Source organism: Anopheles coustani, chromosome X (assembly GCF_943734705.1).
Source record: "Anopheles coustani chromosome X, idAnoCousDA_361_x.2, whole genome shotgun sequence".
Lineage (NCBI taxonomy): Eukaryota > Metazoa > Arthropoda > Insecta > Diptera > Culicidae > Anopheles > Anopheles coustani.
Window position 1 is genome coordinate 11,981,338 of NC_071290.1, and position 21,291 is coordinate 12,002,628.

The window sequence follows — 21,291 nt, forward strand, 5'->3', positions numbered from 1 at the left end:
ATGGAACCTAAACCAGCATTTTATATCATGAAAAATATAGTATAGCCCTATCGAAAAGTATTTAGAGTGAATTTTGGCCGTTTAATGCAGGGGTCGGCAAAGTCCGGCCCGTAAGAAAATTTAAGACCAACGTACAAACAAAACCTTTCCGAATTCTTTTCAAATGTATTCATGATATCGCAATTAATTTCCTTTTAAAACTGTTGAACGTGATGTTAAATACCAGGCAACTAACCTGAACTACTTTAAAGAAAACATTTTTCGGTACCATTACGAAACAAAATTTCCAAATTCTTTTAAGCTTTGCTATTTTTATAACATTATAACAGAGAAACATTGATACGGTAACATAATCTGACTAAATGATTAACTTGGAATATAATAAAAGTTATTTATTCAAAGTATAGCAAACAAACAATATGTTAAAAAAGTACAAAATTCAACGAAAATAAGTATCAAAATTTACGATGAGAAGTAAAACTTTGTATTTTTTATTATGTCTATGTTTCTGTTTGAAAAAGAGAACTGATAATCTAATGAAAAAGGTTTTAAAACTACATTCAAAGCATTGAAACATCGCTTATGGTAGCTGGCCCGCGGTTTTGGATTGTTTTTTTTTAATCATCTGGCTCTTTTCTGGAAACATGGTTTAATGAATTCATAATTTTTTAGCGATATTTTTTCAAATTGTTGGGACGCTTCATCATGTTTCAATGTTTCGTATTACATTTCATTCATGACATTTTTGTTTTGGCTAGTTAATGTTCTGTTTGCGTTATCGTTTATTTTTATTTAACGTTTGCAGTAATTCGTTTATTTTTAAAACTTTAAAATTACTTTATGATTTTGTCCTAGTAATCCATTGATAGCTACAAACTGTATCTGTATTTGTGTAGCTTTAGTGATCTCATCGATTAACGATGCTCGGGATATTACCAATTGCTGTTGCTCACGTAGGTAATGCAATAGGGGTTAAATATAAGGAACGCATCGTCCGACGATCGGGTACGTTACGTATGAATTGTTCGATATGCTTGAGCAATGCAAATGTAGGGCGCACGTTTCGATCAAACGCACATAAAATAAAACAAAAATAGAGACACCAACGCTCGGTGCTTATATGTGCGCGGTAACACTCAAACTAAACCCCGAGCAGCTATCAGTAATCCACCGTCGATGCCAAAACGGAAACCAATCGTAATCTACATAAAACGACTAGGTGCGTGCAAGTGGCTCACGTGGTGCAGCAAGTGGGCACTCAAAACTCCCGTTGCCAGTGAAACCGAAAGTGGTAACCGCCACCAACACTCGCTTTCCAGCTTCCAGCCAGCCAGCCAGCCAGCCACGTCTCGGTCTCGCTGTGCGGATAAATGCACGTAAAAGCAACAGCAAAAAAGAAACCCAACGCTCTCCGGATATGCTGTGCCAACCGTGGTGAAGGAAGTTTGGGGAGTTGCATAGCAAACAGCTTCAAGAGGCAGGTTTCGAGCTTTTCTTCTTCTTCTTCCTCCTTCTCCTTCGCTTTTCCGCCAATGCCATTTCGTGTTCGAACGAAATGGAAATTCATTTCTTCATTTGCATCGAATATGGCGTGAGGGACCCTCCAAAGTGTGCAGCAAGAGGAGAGGGGGGGGGGGGGGGGGGAATGCGTGGAGATGCTGAACTAATCATCATTGTGTGTGCGCGTGTGTGTGTGTGTGTGTGCGTTTCTGCGTGCATATGTTACCACGAAAAACCGAAAGGGGTAACGTAACTTCCTCTACAAAAATGCAAGAAATAACAAAATCGACAACTGGAAAGAGAAACGTAGGGGAGAAAAAAAAACCAACACCCTTGAGTTAGGAAAAATCTTCAGCCCCAGCCGCTCATCATGAACACCTCCCTAAGTGTGTGTCCCCTCTCCCCCCCGCTGCTATGCAATAGTAATTTTATTACCATGCGAACGAGAAACATTTTTCCGGCACGGAGTTGAGGATCGGAAGTTGAAACCCTTTTCCGAAGAATGTTGATTGAACGCGTAATTCCGTACAACTGCGGTTGATTCACTCTTATTGCGGTACAAAATGGCGGCAATAAAGAGTAAATTCAGGTCAAATTTAGCTTGTTACAAAGATTGTCAATATTAATTTGCTAAGGGAAAATTGTGGAATACTTTGCCTTACGGCATGAGCAGTTATTTTTATCAGTACAGGGGTCGGCAAAGTCTGGTTCGTAAAACATTTTGTAAAAGAAAGACTAGAAACGCTTTCAAAAATATCCATTATTGTACAAGAATTTAACGAGGAATAGCTCTTGGAAAAATCTTTTTTGTACGTCTCTGTTATGAAGTCTGTACGGATGTCGAGGCTTCTTTACTTACAAAGTTATTTCATATTTCGTTTTACATCTTAAAACATCGTACCATCTATTATTTCAAACTTTGGAGTAAATTCTTTAAACAAAACATTCTGCAGAAGTTCCTTTACAACCGATTTATTTACACAATAAGTTAATAGCAAATATCATCTTGTTTTATTTTTATATTCACGGTGCGGGCCGTACTGTCTATTCATAAAAATGTTAATCAGAAGGTGTATGGTCAAGGGTGTATGAGTAATTATGTACACTGAACAATAGAACGAAAACTATACTTTAATTTTATACATACTAGAATACATACTAGAATACCAGAAACGATTTGGGAACCTAGCTAAGTACGTGTAGAATCATCGAAAATGGTAGTTCCGTTCAAATAGAACCTCCACTGTACTTCAATAACTAGTTTTGCGCGCTACGCGTCGACTTGTGAAAGTAGTAACGTAGGCGCATAACAACGATGACGTATCTGCTAGATCCCACTTCCACGTTCCCGGGTTGTCAGTTTTTGTAAAGATTGTTTTCCATCGGCTGATGGGTAAACTATGCTAATCACTTTTTGATTCACACTCTACTGTGCTGCGTGATACGCTTTTTCACATGGTCGGTAAGTCGGCTGACCTTTGGAATACCGAATCACTCACGTTACAACCAAAGTGCCGTGACTCAGGTGAACAAACCGGCCAGTTACCGGCCCCACCGGGTACGGCGGGGGGGGGGGGGGGGGGGGGGGGGGGGGGAAGAGAGCGGACCCGCAAACCCCAATTAGCATCGGTGGAGAAAGAGAAACACCAGCACATCATCCGGCGGATCATCACAAAGGAAGGACGCGTGCAACGAGGCCGCAACGGAGGAAGCGCGGGGCTGGCGCTGTGACATTTGAGCTCTCTGCAACCGACGGCGGTTCGTGCGAGCAGCGCGTTTTGCGTATGTGCGTAACGAACCCTGACGGTCGCCGCGGCCACCGCTGCCTGCGAGATGTACCGGCGACGGGCAGCTGTCGTACTCGAACAAATGCCTTGTATCCGATGCCATTTTGGCCCCGCGTGCCCTCGGCACTGAACGGGGGCTTTTGTTTTTGCTCAACCACTGTCGCAGTGTTTGCATTCACTACAATGTGGTGCCACTGCCATCAACAGCACACGGTAGGGACCTGCCGCGCAGTAGCCGGGATAAAATGGCAGTTCATTCTTTCTAAATAGAATCTCGACAACCTACCATAAGCCAGAAAATATTACAACACGATGCTAAAATAACCAACTGGAGGTTAGTTTTTCAGACAGCCTTGATAAAACAATAGATTTTCTATACTCATCCGATACTGAAAGCATTCCCCGTTCAGTTGTTAATACATTCAAAAATAAACCTCTAACGAAAAGCGTTCTGAAAACAAGATACCGAAAGACTTCACTGAAGAAGTTCTACCAAACATGACGGAAAAAAACATATGAGTGATGAATCACATCCCAAGTAACATTTCCAAGACCTATTAGACTTTAACAGGTTTTATCAATGTTTTAACATGCCAAGTGTACCAAGTCCAATTGGTTTTATAGAGGTTTCTCAACAGGCAAAATAGTTTTTATAATTTTGACATCCTTAAAACCTTTTGAGGATAGCTATAAAATCGCTCATTAAGTCTAAAATCTTAGTACACTTGAAGAGTCTGTAAATACGCTGTTAAATCCTTCTTAAAACCTTCTCTTAAAACCAAATAGTGATTTTTGGTCTAGAAAAGATTTTAAGGGATGGTTTTGACAACGTTCTGTAGAGTGGGCCCTCTTACACTTAAAACGGGTTTATGAAGGTTTTATCACAGCCTTTAAGATATTTTACTCTTAAGATGAGACTTAATGATGAGCATGAACAACATCGTTAGAACCATGAAAAAACTTAAAATGTTACTTGGGATGTATCGCTTTTTACATGTTCTTGTAGCGTACAATATCACAAGTAGGATTTGGCCTCTCTCCGAGGAGAGTTACTGTGATCTATTATAGGACGGTATGTTATACATTTTACTTATGATTGATTCGCAATATTAATAAAAGTTTCTTCTAACTAGACTATATATGCAGTGGCAGGCAATCAAAGTCGAACGTATCAAAATCGATCAATCTTCACATTGAGTTACATTATCTTCTTCCCCCGAAGTTGCTAACGACACGAAACGCCACAGGGGATGTTTTCTATCATTCCACTTAATGGATATGCAGAAAAAAGTTCACAAATACTTCATTTAAAAAAATGATGAGAACTGAGTAAAACAAGTCTTGATTTGCAATTAGGCATTCAAAGTTGGATGCTCTGAAATAATTTCAAACAAGAGTGGAAAATAAAACTATAAAATATTTAACCATTGTTTCTTCACTTGCTTCCTATTTATCACACTGATAAAGAACATCCACTTGTAATTCTTGCATGACAGTGAAGAGGAAAAGTACCCTGTAAGGGAACTTTTGCGTATCTTTACTTACTTTACCGAATAAGATAACAAACCTTAAGGATATACTTCTTTACAGATGTCTGACTTTGACGGCCTGCTTAAATTATAACACCTAACAAAAACTAATTTAGCGTCATTAGCAATATAAACAATTAGTGTACTGACAATATACACATTCTTAAATGATCCTCAATACTATTCTAAGGGATTGTGGCTGTTGGCAAGAAAACAAAAACTCCTTACTTGTAAAAGTCGAATTAAGTGACAAAGTGTATATCTATTTGCCCTAGGATTAAAATTAAATCAAAAATGAGTTTAGTTATATTGCAATCTGTTTACAAAACGGGTTTTGTTCATTGAACGCAATTCCCTGATATCTGTTCTTTGTCCCCCATCAATCCCAGTGTGCAGCAAGCTGATGTAGAGTAAGATCACTTCCAAACCTGGTGATTTACCTTGCCTGCATACCACAATTGGGGCCATCTGGAGACAAGTTGACACTCGGCAATGGCGGTAAGGGGGCGATGGGGGGGAGGGGAGGAGGTTTGTTGAAATCACATCATCAACAATCTTCGGTGCGGACAGCAGTATTCTTAGCGGTAGCGGATCAACCATTCCACGCCCTCAATCGAACGGCCATTTTCACATCTGTATTCCCGCGGCATCCGAAGGGAAAGCAAACGCTTGGGCAAACAATGAAACTGCGGTTGGTTTTTCTTTCTCCTTCGACTTCTTCTACTTCTGCTGCGGCTGCTCGTTCTTGCCCGCTGTCCGTCGAATTTCTAATTTGCTGACCTCCTTGCCGAAGAGGGTGCGCCAGTGACGAGAGTTCTGAGTTGTGAACAAGTCGCGGCCTACATGGGCACATCATCATTGGTGGTGGTGGTGGTGGTGGTGGCAGTGATTACGGTGGTGACATACCCAGTCCAGCCTGTTCTACTTTTGCGCCGAGCTGGGTGACAAGATGTGTGAAGAGAAAATCCTGAAGCAAACAAACACCGACCATAACACGTACCCTTTGCGGTCCGGTGTAACGGTAACGCATGCCCGCGACATTCCCGTGCGTCTTCACCTGAGCCATCGGTGGGTTTTATTTGCCCGAACCTGTAAGAGCCCGTCCGTCAGTACACAAACAATTGGTGCTTGCGGACTTACTTCCTACGCTGTCTCATTCCAATCATCCCACACCGATTGCTTGCTCTTCCCAAACTCTTCACATCAATCTCCATCGGACCCATCTCAGCGTTTTCGTGTTGAACAAAAAAAAAACCAAACAAATCACCCAAAGCTTGACATTCAACTTCGTCAAGGGCACGCGATGGTGCCACGGATAAGTGTAACTAAATTGCGACCAAAGCCAATTTGCTCGAAGTTGGCGTAAAAGGCCACCGAGCGCATCCCCAAAATCGCGAAGGCCGGTTGTTTGCACCTGCAACCGCAAAATCCTATACACTGCGTCCAGTTACTATAAGACTACCTATATATTTGAAGTGGAAAATGATTATTCCTTCCCTCTCAGACCTTGTCATATCTTTTCAAACCATCCGAGTTGAACGTTTTTTAAATAGCAAAACCATATTTATAACGATTTATGTGACCATGTCTTCGATTTAACAAACGATTAGCCTAGATACCTTAGATCGTTCCCCAGATTAGTCATATTGTTGTGTATTTTAATCATTCTTGTCGCTTTGACCATTGTTCCCATCTTCATCTAAAGTCACGGGAAACGTCCAAGCCCTATTCTTGCTTGTCTTTTTAACAAATGTTTCAGCTACCCTATTTATATGTCTTTTACCCAAAAAGTATTTAGTATAGCTTCATTTGGTCGACAAAAACGACGGATTATATCTCGAATCTCAAATTGTTTTTGGGTAAAATGCCACAGTTCATGCATCCCTCACCTTCGTTTATTCTGTTCTTTTTGGCAAGATCTAGGTTAAATCATTTGTAGTTTTTAATTCTGGGCATGACACTATTGGTATTAGAATAGATTTGACATGACATTTAACAAATTTCTTGATAAGCGTATTCAAATTTATTAGTTTAACGAGCTAATTTTCCTAAATCTACATTTATTTGCACCAAACATGGCAGAAAGGTGGCTGAAATGTATCAAGGATGAGTATTTTTAAACATCGTTTGTTGATATCTCCTTACGCTTTTATCTCTTCCGAACACTTCTCCTCTAAAATAGTGTTTATTTATTTTATTTATTTTAAATTTGTAAAATTATACAATAAGTAGTTGATCTAGCAAAACAACGAGACTTGATACGCCACTTTGGTAGGGAAACAAAAATGAAAGAAAAGAAAAATCAAAAATGTATAAATTACAACTGTTGTTTACCGTGTTGTTCTAGTCATACTGGAGTTCCAGCATTGTTTTTCTTATAATTGACTCAATTTGCTTATTTTGAATGGAATTACTACAGTTAGATAGTAGTAGTAAAGGTTTCTAGAGGCTTAGACCCTTTTAGCCTCTTGGTTAGATAATTTATCCAAATTGTATGTAAAACTGATTTGTTGTTAACTTAAGATAATATCTAAAACAGAACTTTTTTTGTTTGTTCCAAAACTTGGGATATTCAAAAGTGTAAAACTCAAAAAGATAATAATAAAAACACTTCCCGTTTGAAAATATTTTCTTCCCAGATGAAGTCGGTAATGTTATTTAAAACGCACGAAAATCAAGGGAGTTTTTTTATAGAAATTGTTAACACTGTAATGGGTTTTGTTCGTATTGTCACCTACTTGTTCGATTTTGTATCCTTCGTAATGGAAGTGGAATTTATTTGTGATAGTTGAGGAGTGCGTTTATTTTATAGTTTTAGCGATGAAATAATTCATGCGGTTACCTAATAAACTACGGTTACCTAATGAGAGGAAAAACAACGGCGAACATTGTTTAGAACAAAAGAACGCAGTAACCTATGCTAATGTGGACGAGCTATGGAGGTGCCGCATCCGCACGTTCTGGCTCGCCAATTTCCCTCACAATGACCATATAATGCCGCAGCACCGACACCGCTCGGCGCGCTTAAAAGCATCGCGTTACGATTCGATTATCGCACAATTTGCCAATAACGATCTTGTTCTCAAGCCTGCTGCAACTTTGCCAACTTCGGGCGCGCATTCCACTCATCACTTTGATGCGATCGATCGAAAGCACGCCGTGCGAGCGCGGCATTGGCGCAACGGTCATTTCTAATTTTCTCCACCCTTTCCTCCCCCCACCCCCACCAGACGCCATACGTCTTTCTCCCGTGTGTGCGTACGCGGACCGTTGTGCAAGTGCACCGTTTTTCGGATGACTTCAACGATGGCGGCCGGCCGATGAGTCGGCTGATCGATATCAAGTGCGGTGAGTAAATCATGTAAAATTAACTTACCGAACCGACATTACTACATCAGCCGCGGTTGCCCAACCGAAAGCTAGGGGGCTAGGGGAAAACGGCCAGCGTTTTTGGGGTCGTAATCGAAACCTAAGCGGTTGCCCTGCGAGTAAAAGTGCCCCCTTCCATAGGGGTTTCGCTTTCGATTTTCTGCGTTGTCGTCTTCGAAAAGGGGTTTACATCGACAAGAAAACGCTTTGCTCTTGCATGGTTTATCGGCTGAAGATACATTATTCTTAGGTTTAAACACACATCCGTTTTTGGTAGAAAAATTGACAGTAAAGGTACTTCCAAAACAACAGATTTTAACGAGAGATTACCCAAATTCAAGCAACGAACCCGCATTTGTTCGCTACAGTTTCAATTTAAGATGTCCTATCATTTTAATGTTTCGAAAAAAGAACAATTTACCTTTCTGTTATAAAATCTGCCTACAAACAACTTTTAGAAAACATGATTATTTTTAAAATGTAATATTAGTTTCAGTTTCTATTAGGTCTGCATTTAAATTCTCGCTGTTTTTTTTAAAGAAAATGATTGTTTTTTTTTTTAATAATGGTAAAAGATTACTCATTCAAAGTATTGGCCATCGCTTGTCACATCTTTTGCCCATCTTTTGAGCAGAGCTTGATTGCCGTCCCAAAATAACTGTTGCCCCTTGGGCACTATCCGCGTATCGAGTAATTTTTGAAGTTTTTTCGCGTGATCTGAATTCATATTCACTCAGATCCTGTGCCATGGTCCGGAACCGGTGAAAATCTGATGGGGCAAGGTCTGGTGAATACAGCATGTGGGGTAGAACATCACTTTTCAGCGTTTCCAGAGAAATTTTCACTGATCTAGCAACGTGAGGCCGAGCGTTGTCGTTCAGGAGAATGACTTTGTCGTGCATCTTCGCGTATTGAGATCGTTTTTAAAGCGCCCATACCAACCACGGCACGTACTTTTACTAAGAGCATCGTCACCGTAAACTTGTTGAAGCTCCCGAAACACTGGAACAGCTGATTTCTTCGAATTGAACAAGAAAAGTAGCATTTCCCGCAAATGGTGATAATTCGGCTCAGAATTCGACATTTTCCAGATAATATAGTTATATAATGCAACAATGAAATCACCAATCTGACGATACAGTTTGTTTACTATATGTCTAAGATAAAATTATCACAATTGAGATACGTCAAAATCGACCAACTGTCATTACAAGTGATATTTTTTGACAAACAGCGAGAATTTAGTTGCAGACCTAATATAATAGTGATATAAATATATAATCAAAAAAGTAGAATTCATTTTAATTTGGGGTCCAAAATCATTCACAATTGTACTGTTTCACTCGTTTATTTATTTTATATAATAAAGGTGACAATCTTTTATCTTTTTTTTTTATTTTTTTTTTAAATCAGCGAAACTTTTCAAGGTGGTGTGTAATATTTTTTACCCAACCATAAATCATGCTATCTGCGTTGGTGGAACATAAATTGCCGCCAGTCACGTACTGCCACTGATTACCACCGTCGAAAAGAGATATTAGAGAGTACTTTCGAACGAAAGACTTAAGCGAATGTAAAAGTCAAGTGACGAACCCGCTTTTTGGGCATGTTTCACTTGCACTTCTCACCCCCAAATGCGGGAATCGCTGATGGGACGTGTGGATGGGTTAGAAAACAATACATACCACATACCACAAACGCTTTCCACAATGGGAAACTAATTTGGCTTGCGGGTTCGTCACTTGTGCTTTCACTTGCGCCGGGCCAAAAAACAGATGGCACACTCTGGCCGCGTAAGCGACGAACGTTGGTAGCAGGACAGGAAGCCTTAAGCCAGGTAGCGTTTGCTGGGAGAATGCAGCCCATCATGTGCAGCCAGGAAGCGGCCGTGTGCTGCCAACACATTGTGTCGGCTCCCATATTCACATATACCTTTCGCACAATTTTCGCACCCGCCCTGCCGCCGCTCGCCGAATTCCCGAAACGAAGCATCACTTATCTATTATGCAGGGGTTCGCGCATCGCAAAACGATCCGGTGGGATACATTGTCGGCGAGCGATGTGTGAGACGGGCAGCAATTATGATTTTCCATCGGCCGCTAATGCATGTGTGCCGCTTTCGGGGCCTTTTTTTCACCCGGCCGCATCCCGTCCCGTAAGGTGTTTTTTTTTGTTTTGTTTCTTGCCTTTTTTTTCGATGCAACGATGAATAATGGTTCGTTGAGTAGCGTGTGAGGGCATGAGAAAACTGATGATGATCGAAGGAAAAGAAAAGGAACACACACACACACACACACACCCTGGGACCTCGCAGCAGGCGAACACGGAAGATTTCCTTCACAGATAAACGTTGATCGATGCCGAGAGTTTTCCTACCCCACCACCTTGGTTGGGAGCGGGGAAATTGAATGAAGTTTAAATTAAACATCACACATGTTTCATAATTTAATAACAAAAAAAAACGAGCTCAAAGAAGGGGTGACAAAAAATTCAAACAGCAACATCAGATATCCTCCAAGGAAGGGAGGGGACTGGCGGTTAAAAAAAAATCTCAAACTTCGGCCATTTTGAATGGGGCGCCCCGCTTCGGTTAAATCCGATATACATGCGAAAGTGAAAGCTGTGTGTGCCGGTCGGGGTAGTTTTTCTGGGATAATGCAGGGGTTTTGGTCGGGTCCCCAAATCGGGAGGGAGGTGAAGGACTTCGAACCGAGCGGGGGAGAGGGCTTACCCGGCATGGGCGCCATTTTACAATACGTTGCAAATTGTGCAACATGATCTAACCGATGTTCCGCTGGCGTGGAGCTGAAATTACTAGCGGAAAACAAATGAATGTTTTTATTTTTAAGCAGTGTGTTCCGCTAGGCGAACCGTTTTCGTGTTTTTTTTTGGGAGGCCAAAAATGCAAGGTTTATATTTTGTTCTCCGCGATTTGAGGAAGAGAAGGGGATACTTTCAAATGCCACTCGAATGCATATTGCCTACTATTGGCGGCAGCACGAACCGGAGGACCATGAATGCTCATCTCGGTAAAAAACGTTGGTGTGTGTGTGTGTGTGTGTGTGAGGAATTTGTTGTCGAATTAATTTCATGTGTTAAAGAGGTTCATTTAGAATCAATCATTTATTGACTTCCTGAGTAAAAAGTCCAACAGCTTGACTTTTGTTTGATGTTTGTAGATTAACGACTTAATAAAATAAAATTAATTTGCAATATAAATTAATTAATACTACAACTTTTAAATTAAAGCTTTTAAAGGTAAGAGAATTTTAAACATATATACTGGATACTTGATTTGTTTGACATTCCCAGTTTTCAGTTTCAGCTTCGAGTTAGCATCAATTTACACTTTGGGTGTTCTAGGCCCTTTTATACGAAAGACTTCAATGCCCGCTCAAGTATGTTCAAGCAACGAACACTCACTAGACAAGTTCAAAATTATCGAAAGATTTTTAGAGTCTGATATACCCTGAGCTGAACGGAAGACTTCAACGCCCTTTCAACTAAATTCAAGCGACGAACTTCACTACTTCAAGCACGTCCGTTAGCAAACTGTTTACCGAAACTTTTATACATGAATTTCGCTTGTATTTTATCGAAAATGTTTTAGTACCCAACGAGCACTTATCTGACCGTTTTAAACTCTTTTTTTTACACAGAACAAGATGTTTTTTGCTTTAAATTTCGTCTATTGAATATTTTATACAAATTTTAAAAGATGTTTAAGTATGTTCGTCTCGACTAAGCGATTGGACGTCCGTTCATGTAAGTTTAAGCGACGAAACTAATAGAAAGATGTAAAGTGTCTCATATGCCTGACTGAACGAATGACTTCAACACCCTTTTGATGAAGCTCAAGCGACGAACTTGACTACTTTAAACACTTTTGTTAGGTAACGGCTTATCGGAACATGTTTTTGTTTTTTTTTTTAAATAATTTCGCTTTTGTTTTAGTGCATTTCATGTCCGTCTTAACGAAAGACTTCAACGCCAGTGAGAATAAGTTCAAGCGACGAACACTCACTTGCCTGTTTCAAATGCAATTTTACTCAGAGTTTGTATGTACGTGTTTTTCAATTTTACGTAAATATCGAAAGATGTTTATGCCCGACCGTTAACGAAAGACTTCAACACCCATTCTGAAATGTTCAAGCGACGAACACTCTCTGGACAACTTCAAAATTGTCGAATAATTTATGGAGTCTGCTATTCTCGACGAAACGAAAGACTTCAACGCCCTTTCAACTAAATTCAAGCGACGAACCAGACAATTTTTAAATACTCTTTTTGTGGGTAACTGTTCTTCCGAAACTTTGAGTATTATCGAAAAATGAAACGAAACAAAAGATTTCAATGCCGGCTAGAGTATTTTTAAGCGACGAACGTTCATTTGCATTCTTGAAAGACATTCGTTTTTAGCTGGTCGTTTCCGAAGAAGTTAATTGCAAATTAGCTTTCAAGCAACTCGGACAGCATAAAATAAACCAACCTTATCCGTAAGAATTTGGCGCAGCTACTGAGTCAGCGGCTGCGCGCTCTACTAGACCGTAACGCATAGTGAAAGGAACCAGGCAGAACCGAGCACGCAAATAAAAAGGAAAAAAAAACGAGTGTTTCCATTAAAGAATTCACATACACCCGATGTGCTCTGGCGATGGACTGGAAAAGGCTCCAACATTTGCACGTCCGGTGCTCTAGTTCATTTACTTCGGTGCGCTCACCGTTTGACGTTGGCGCAGGATCCGATACTCCGATGGAAGGCCATTTTGTTTCACAGATCGGTGGGTTTTTAGTTTTATTCGAACGGCTGCTTTGGGGCTCCATATCCATACGCTGGGTGAACGATGGTAGAGAAAAACACTGTCTTAAGCGTAGCTGTAGGATGACCAACCGTGTCAAAAATATATATATTTTCTACTTTGCCACCACACGGCGTAACGAAGGATCCGCACGGAGCACGGGTGATTGTTCCGAGTTGCCTCTTGCCTAGTCATCTTCGTCTATTGTGTCCTGGCGTACACACAAACACGCAAGCTAAGCCGCCTGCCATTGTGGTGGTCAGCTAAAGCCCGTGGGAATTCGCTCCACCGTAGGCTCTAGGCTCAGATAGAAACAGTCTGTCCGAACGGCACCGATCTGTAAACCGACTCCGAGTCGTCCACCGACTTCTGCAAGAGGTATGGTACATGTTTTGCCCAGTGCCAGGTGGAACAGGTTTTCAGGCCGTGGAGCTGTGGGAGTTCGCGTTTGTGTATGTAAGCGAGTGGTTGTTTTGTTACACGGTTCTGTTTTGCTCTCACTCGCGCGCCATAAACACCCCAGGCTGTGTTTTGTAACCTTCGCGGCGTTTCCAATGTGAAACGGTCGAAAAAACAGGGTGTTGGAACAGGGAAACAACAACACTTGCAGATGGGAGTGACAGAGAGCGCTAGTAAAAAAGCTAGCAGGAAAAAATATTAAACATGTATTTTGGTGCGTGCTCCAAGAAGTGGACAAGAGCCCCGGTTCTAGTTCGCCTTATAGCCGTTTGTTGCCGAACAGACTTTGCAGACTTTTGTCGTGTAGTCTAAAGCGCTGGTAAGATTACATTTCGTCTCTTCCGAACGAGAGCGAGAGAGAGGGAGGAAGTACTAGGCTGTCAAGGGCTGCTAATTGATCGGTCCGAGTTTCTCAACGCACAAGAAGCGCAGTTTGACGACCCCCGAACTGAGCCGCAGCACACCGCTTGGTGTGTTTCCTTTCATTCATCATCCCACGCAGCGATAGATCCACGTCGTTTTTTGACCCTCTGTCCACAACCTGCACCGAAAACTAACGCTACAGCGATGTCACGTTCCCTCACTTTGTTTGCAAGACGTGGTTTGGAACGTGGTCTACTGAATGTTTTGCTGCACTTTTGGTTTGGTTTGGTTTCGGTCCAAAGGTGTGCGACACCTCATTCGTTATTTCTTGATCCATTGGAACCGATTCCCCTTGGTAAGCAGGAAAGGGTATTCGGCGTGGGTTGGTCCACACCAAATCACATCGAACACTCGAGCGGGAAACAAGTTTGACCGAGCGGTATTTGTGGCTGCCACGACATTTCGCCAATTCGCGATTCGATATTCGTTCGAGATCAGCTCGAGAATCGACTCACACGAAGAACGGTATCATTCTTCAATCTCCGAGGCATGGGTGTTCGCACCGTATAAGGTGCGGTTTGCCAGGACCTCCGAGGACGCCCAACACAACGTTCACCCGACGTCGAGTACCCGCGCGGGGACGGGGAGGTCTCTTCGGCTGGGTTGACCCTCCAGCTTCGTCGCTCCACTTTTTGCCAAGGAAATCAGGTGGCGGGTCAGAGCCGTAGTTAGTGTGGGTTCAGTGCGTGCACACACACCTGCTGTTATCGGCAGGAGAAGGAAAAAAAAACCAAACAACGCTGAATGAAAGGAGCCCTAAGAAGCGGTCGTACTTGAAACGGTGGTCGGTTATTAAGACTCTCTCGCTGGAGGATAGGCGCCAGCCACCTCAGCCAACACTGGATCGGACTGTTCTACATACACGCCTCAAACCTACAAAGTGGTGTCGTTTCTGTCAGCTGCTACCTACAAATAACTTGCACAGTTCAAATCTAGCGCCAGCCAAAGCCGGACTCTAAGAGTTCTGCCTCGAGAAATATCAACAGGAAACAATAACCAAGCAGATTATTCGATCTTAACATCTACAAATCATTAATAACGGAGTATTCGACATGAGGAAGTACAGCAAACGCACGAAGGAAGGGTAAAGATACATTCTAAAAACCACAACCTGGTAGCCAAGAGCATCCAAGAGAGCTCACGCCCCTGCTCACGACCCTCTGCCGCTGCCGTCGTGCACAGTGCTTTGCGATCAAGGTTGACTCGGGCTTCCGAGCTGAAAGTAACCCACGGTACGATTGGTTCGTGGCCTATATCCGCATGGCTAGCTCCAGATATATGTGTCTGGACCGGGGAGTCGACGACAGTCGTTCGATCGAGTTTGGTTCCAGCTCCCGCACTCATCTAATAAGCCCCCAGGTCGGTCGGTACTTGTGTGTGTGTGTGTGGTCTGCGGTGGAGACGGGCACCACTTTATTCATCAACTTTGCACGATGGGCTGCACACACGCCATACCGCACCGTTGGGTGGGGCAGCCGGAGGCCGATATATAAATTGAATGTTTCACTGAGTCCGCTCCGGCTCGCGAAAATTCTGCCGCACGTCAGCAAATGGCGATACACGGGCTTCGAGGCTATGGAACGCTCTACCATTGCATTGAGCACGAATAGATTGCTTCATCAGTCAGTCGAAGCATGCCGAGGTGAACTCCCAACATCAACTCTATATCTCGTGCCGATCGGAAAGATAGATCAAGTATTGAAGACCAATCAAATGACACTTATAAATCAATACAGAGATAAGTAAGCTAGAGAGGAAAAGCTTATGAATTATCTCTTTTAAAGTGCTAGATGATTCCAATCGTTATGAGTTATTATTCCTTTCTCTACAAGACAGACAGAGGTGGATTAATGGTTCAAGAGATCCCTAGTAGCTTTAAATCTAGTCCTTTAAGGCTATAAGTTGAGGCTACGTAAATATTTCACTTCTCAAATGTTTATAAAGCTTATATAATACTTCAATTTGTTTATTTCCTTACTTATTTGGCTGTAAGTTGATGGTAGCTTAGTGCGTTTTACGCAAAAGTTCCTCTATTAACGAGAATAGATTCGTTTGAAAAGATTAATTGTAAAATGAATGGTTTGCACAATAAAATTATAAGATTTAGAGTTAAGAGACGACAATTAACGTTTGGATTAATTAGGTTAGAAAGGGAAAAACTCAAATGATGAATTTTTAAAGTAACTAAAATTGTAAAAAATTGCGTTGATGAACTGAAAAGAACCAATATTGGAAAAGTTACAGTACATAAAATTGCTAGATGTATTGTTGTTAAAAATATTATTAACAATTGCCTCCGCAGAGTATTCATATTCCGTCAATAAAGAGAATTTAAAATTATCTAAAACAGTTAAAGTTAGGAGAAAGTAGGCTAATTGATTCATCCACTATTGACACAGAATAAGAATATCGAAATTTCATGAGTACTAATGAAATCAATCGTGAATTTTGGAGGAGAAAGTATAACCTGACAAATAAGAAAAATAAAAATTCTTCTTAGGTACCTTTTTCTTTTCAAGTTGGAGTGCTATTCTGGGTTTTGTTAAGTAAAACTTTGTGTAGTACAATGATTTTGAATGAAATTCACATCTGGAGAGCCATTGGGTGTAAAGAATGAGCCATTCCAATTTCGATGGAGTGTTGAATAATCTTTTAGGACTGTGATAAGGTGAAACCTAACAATAGACACGATTGTTATCAAGTTTCACATTCTTCTCTAATAACAGTGTGAGACGAACTAATGAACAGATAGTGATAGTACTAGGGCGTAAAAGTATTGTTTTTTGTCCCTCGGCCACTAATAAAACACCCCATGCGCTTTCTTCTTCAGAAGGGTCGCAAGCACTTTCAGCCCAGGTAATTGCCCGGAGAGGAAGTTACCCGGTGAGTGCAAAGACACAAAATATAAAATCCGTTACACACGACGCGGTCTGAGAACGAACGTTCGCTTAGTTGATGGCGTTCCCAAAAAAGTTCGGGGATTAAGGTACGAAACAATGACCGTCCGCGCAATTAAGCTAACCCAAACTGTGTGCAGTTAATGAGTACAACTGTGAGGGAAGCTGATTTATAAAACAGCAACGCTGGCGCGAGATGTGACTTCCGACGACCGGAAGGGTATAAAACGAGATCACTGGACGCAAAACGGTGTCGTTAACAGATCGTTGCCCTCCATTTGAAATTCCGAGAAGTTGGTATGTAATGTTGCACTTAACCACAACGGTCCGGTGGTGGGAAACGCTGGACGACAGACGACAACGAAAGAAACCAAATTTTCTTAGGGCGTCTTCTCGACTTTCCCCACACACACAACCGGACTGTCCGTGATGTGCTAAATAATCCTGTCCCGCTTCTCTTTATCCGCCAGCGAAAGAACGCCCATCAAAAAGATGGTAACAACAGAGCAAAAAAGAAGAAAAACGGAGGAAGAAACAAATAAATTCATACCACCAACAAGAACGCCCGAAAAGCAGCGAAGCGTGCCGAAGCTTTTGCGGGAACGCTTGGCCGGTCGACGACCATTAAGGTAAGCTGGAAGCGAGTCGAGTCTTGTACCTACTGGTGTGGGAAACAGGCAAACCTTATAGACAACCTATTCATGAAAATCGTCCCTAAAATAGAAGAGATTTTCCGACTTGGAGGGCGTTATTTTGAACTCGGAATAAGAGCGTCACCCGAGTGTGGGTGACAGGGTCCTGTCCTTACTCCACATTGACAAGCGACATCGCGTCAGCGAAACTGTCACCTCGCTTTAGCTCAATTGCCTCTTCCATGAGCTCTGCGCCAATGTCATATTCGAAACGTAAACAAACAGACAGCTAGACAAAACGTAAGCAAACCAAAACACAAACGCTAACAAAACGACCAATACTCATCAGGAAACGTTAGATTTTTCGTTTTACTACATGTTCTACTCTTCACAAAGGTGATTCAGTTATAAAACTCCATTCTAATCGATCTTTTTTTACCAATCTGCTTCCTGTTGTCGAAACGTAAACAAACTGCACTTCAACAAGAATGAGATGACAGGGAAATATTTATATACCACCGAGGGTTAGTTTAGCCTGTTTTCTCAGTGAATTTCAAACGTAGAAGCACTCGCTTGAGATGCATAAACTATGTAATTAAAAACTAATTTCATTACTATTTATTTCAATTCAACAACATTTTTCCCCCAATGTAATACACATTTCCCCATGTTCTCCTACCTTTGTCGCGCTACTTCTGGCGCGATTGTTCTGAAGAAACTGAGCTACTTTTGTCGCGCTCCGTAGCGGGACGTCGCTTGTCAATGTAGAGGTCGTGTAGCCTTATTTTTAGCGTCCGTTTTAAAATTCATCAGAATGTAATATTGAATGTAACCATCAAAGTAACTGTAATCTGTCTTATTTTGCTATACGCAGGTCGAAATAAAAATGCCGGAATTTGGTTCAATTCCCTCCCGGGTTGGGATGACCGCCCGGCTCCCTTCCAGACTTGACCTCTGGACGGCAATTTCCCCATTCCATCGCCAGTTTTCCCACGCCGGCTGACGAGGAAGGTGACGATTTATCTGCGTGTGATTTCCCAGCCGGCCATTGTCTGCCGGAAACGGGGAGGCCCGGGGGGGAGGAGGAGGAAATGCCCCATCGTTCCCAGCGGTCGCCCTATCCAGCCCTCGGAATGAGGACAGTATCCACCGTCGTCGGTCAAAAAATTACCGACCGCACGTGCATACCAACCGGGCCCTGGCATTACTCGTGACCCTTTCGGGGGTTGGAAAAAGCCCTCCTTCTTCCGGCGACGTGGATCTTGGCCCCCGAGCGGCATGCGGGACTGCCGTGACTTTGTACTTAGTGCGACGTGCATATAGCGAGAAGTACCAGCTTAAACAAAAAAAAAACAATGTCGCCGGCCGGGAGAAAGACGGCTCGCTTTCCCCTTAGCTAATCTTAGCACATTTCCCCACAATCGGGTAGTCACTGGACTACTTTAGGTTGCGTTGGGGTCTGCATGCTGCTGCATGAGATCGAGAAGAGTACCTCCAGATTTTGGAGCGATTTGCCCGAGCGTTGTGACTTGCCAATTATCGCTTCATCGTGGCGATCACCGGAGTGTGTTCGGTCTATGATACCGTGCTCTCATTTTTAGGTCACTGGAAAGGAATCATCTGCTCGGTGAAAACGGTGCCGTCTTGGTTGTCACCCGTCTGCGAACACCGACACCTCTGACAACGGCACGGAATTCGACGATAAACTAGGATAAACCGTAGAAAAGGAGATGTTTGGATCATATGACAAGTAAAAGTTCCTTTTCACAATTATTTAAAAGTAAAATACACAGTTATACACATAGTATAGCACAGTATAGCAATATAAAACTGTGAAAGTAGCTAGAAATGCGAAACTTGGCATCAACGCCTAATTGGGAATCTACTTTATTTTAATAGTAACTAGTATAAGCGTCGTTGGACGAATCCATATTTTATTAAATATGAAAAATAAATGACAATAGCCAAAAAATGTTTTGTGTAAACACATCACACACATTTAGAACATTTAAAAAAAACGTAGAACGATAGCATGACGCCTACGTCTCGATGAAAAATGTGTATGAGAATATATTGAACACCTTGTAAATTTTATCGTCATCCCGTAAAATAACTTTATGTTCAGAATCCCATTAGATAACATCAAGTTCAGAGATCATACAGATGTAAAGTTCAAGATACAACTGTCAGTTGACACATGTTTGTTACCCTTAAACAAAAAAAATCTCAAGCTTTCAAAAGCCGTAACCAAAAAACCTAACCAGTATTATTAAAACTACATTTCGGTAATGCTAAAAGAAAACAAAAACCGAAATAAGATGTTTATTTCACCATAATCTGACAAGATAACATCAAGTTCAGAGATCATACAGAGGTAAAGTTCGAGCTGCCACTGTCACTTGTGAAAAAAAGATCAGACTTACAAAATCCATAAGAGAAAAACCAACCTTCGTCTCTGTATTATTTATGTTATAGCATTCCTACCTCATACAATTGCGTAATGTCGATTCAGATTCATGGAATTAAGTGACTATTTGCTTCGTTTTCAAGGATCATGAATCTTTTAACGTGAGATGAATCCCAAAGGTTCATTTAAGCGAAAAGAACAGAAAAGTAACGTCCAAAAACTGGGAAAAGACTAGGAAAGAGTTTTTTTAGTCGCCTAATCCACACGAATCAAAGAATCATAAAGAGGCGTGAAAGATTCAAGAGCATATTATGAAGGATTCATAAAGGTTTCGAAATAATTCATCAATGTTTAAAGATTCGAATACTTAAAAGATTCGTGAATCAATCTGAATTAATCTTAGGGGAAAGATCCACATGAAAGTATCCCGCCTAAAGATTCATAAGGCACAACACACCTCAATGAAGTAAGAGTATAGTTTTGAACAGTCACGAAATTTTGCTAAAATGGAAGTTTCTGAACTGCTTTCGGAGAACGGTGAACGTCATGAAGTTATCGTTTGGAACACTTTTCTGCTTCGCAAAGTCAGTGTTCCCGTTATGGGAGTTTGAGTGACCTATTGGTTTGAGTGACCGAGCGGGGGGATGTACGCTTCTAGGGTTTGCATCGAACATATCTCGTTGCAAGCCTGATGAGTAGAGGTCTGGCATCAGACATCAGGGAGAGCTGTGTTGACTCGGTTAATCTGTACGGCTTCAGACGCTCTGTCGAAAGGAATGTAACAGAGCTTGTGGTGGAGGGATTGGTTTGTTTTTGGGGTCGAAACCCAAGCTTCTAACCTCGAAACCGGACACCTTCCGCTCGGGGCTGGCGGCGAAAGGGAACCTTTTCACGAGTAGTGGGTGCAATCTCATCTTCGTGCCTTCTCCGAGCCTTCTACTCACCTTGACTGCTAACGCCGGTGCAGGTGAGGTTGATCGTGATGGCGGCGGCCAGCAGCAGCAAGGTGGCGCCTCGGTGAGGTCGCCGCTGTCGCGTTGCCGGTTGCTTGCTGGGCTGCTGCTGTCCGGTTGCTTGCAGGGCGGCATGATCCCGGTTTCGGCCAGCGTCGTGCGTGGCCACCGTACGCACCCATTGCCTCATGACCGAGCGGCGTCTCCGCTCGCGCCAGTGACGTGCGTGTGTGACGTGTGTGACGTGAGCCCGAGCCGAGCAATGGCGGCCGTGTGATAACTCGTTTTCGATTTTGCTCCACTGCACTGATGCTGCTACTGCTACTGCCCTCCCCTCCTCCGGCTTGAGGGTTGTATAATTGATACTTTGGGTTTTTTTGCTGCACTGTTTGAATGTGTGTATTTACACTACCATGCAAACGCGAACGCGAACTCGCACACACTCTCGCGGCTGTGGAAAATGAGGAAGTGAAAGGATTTCTCACACACTCGACTGGCGACTGCGGGACACGACCCGATCTCGGTACTAGAATTTC

General features: G+C 42.2%; 1 protein-coding gene across 1 annotated transcript in view; it reads right to left on the bottom strand.

Moving 5' to 3' along the window:
* Window positions 1–20,945, bottom strand: part of LOC131269101 (sushi, von Willebrand factor type A, EGF and pentraxin domain-containing protein 1) — a 29,560-nt gene extending 8,615 nt beyond the window's left edge. Inside the window, exon 1 of the mRNA XM_058271419.1 lies at window positions 20,747–20,945. Within this exon, the coding sequence (XP_058127402.1) occupies window positions 20,747–20,945 (199 nt within the window). The remainder of the gene's footprint in view (window positions 1–20,746) is intronic.
* Window positions 20,946–21,291: the final 346 nt, after the last annotated feature.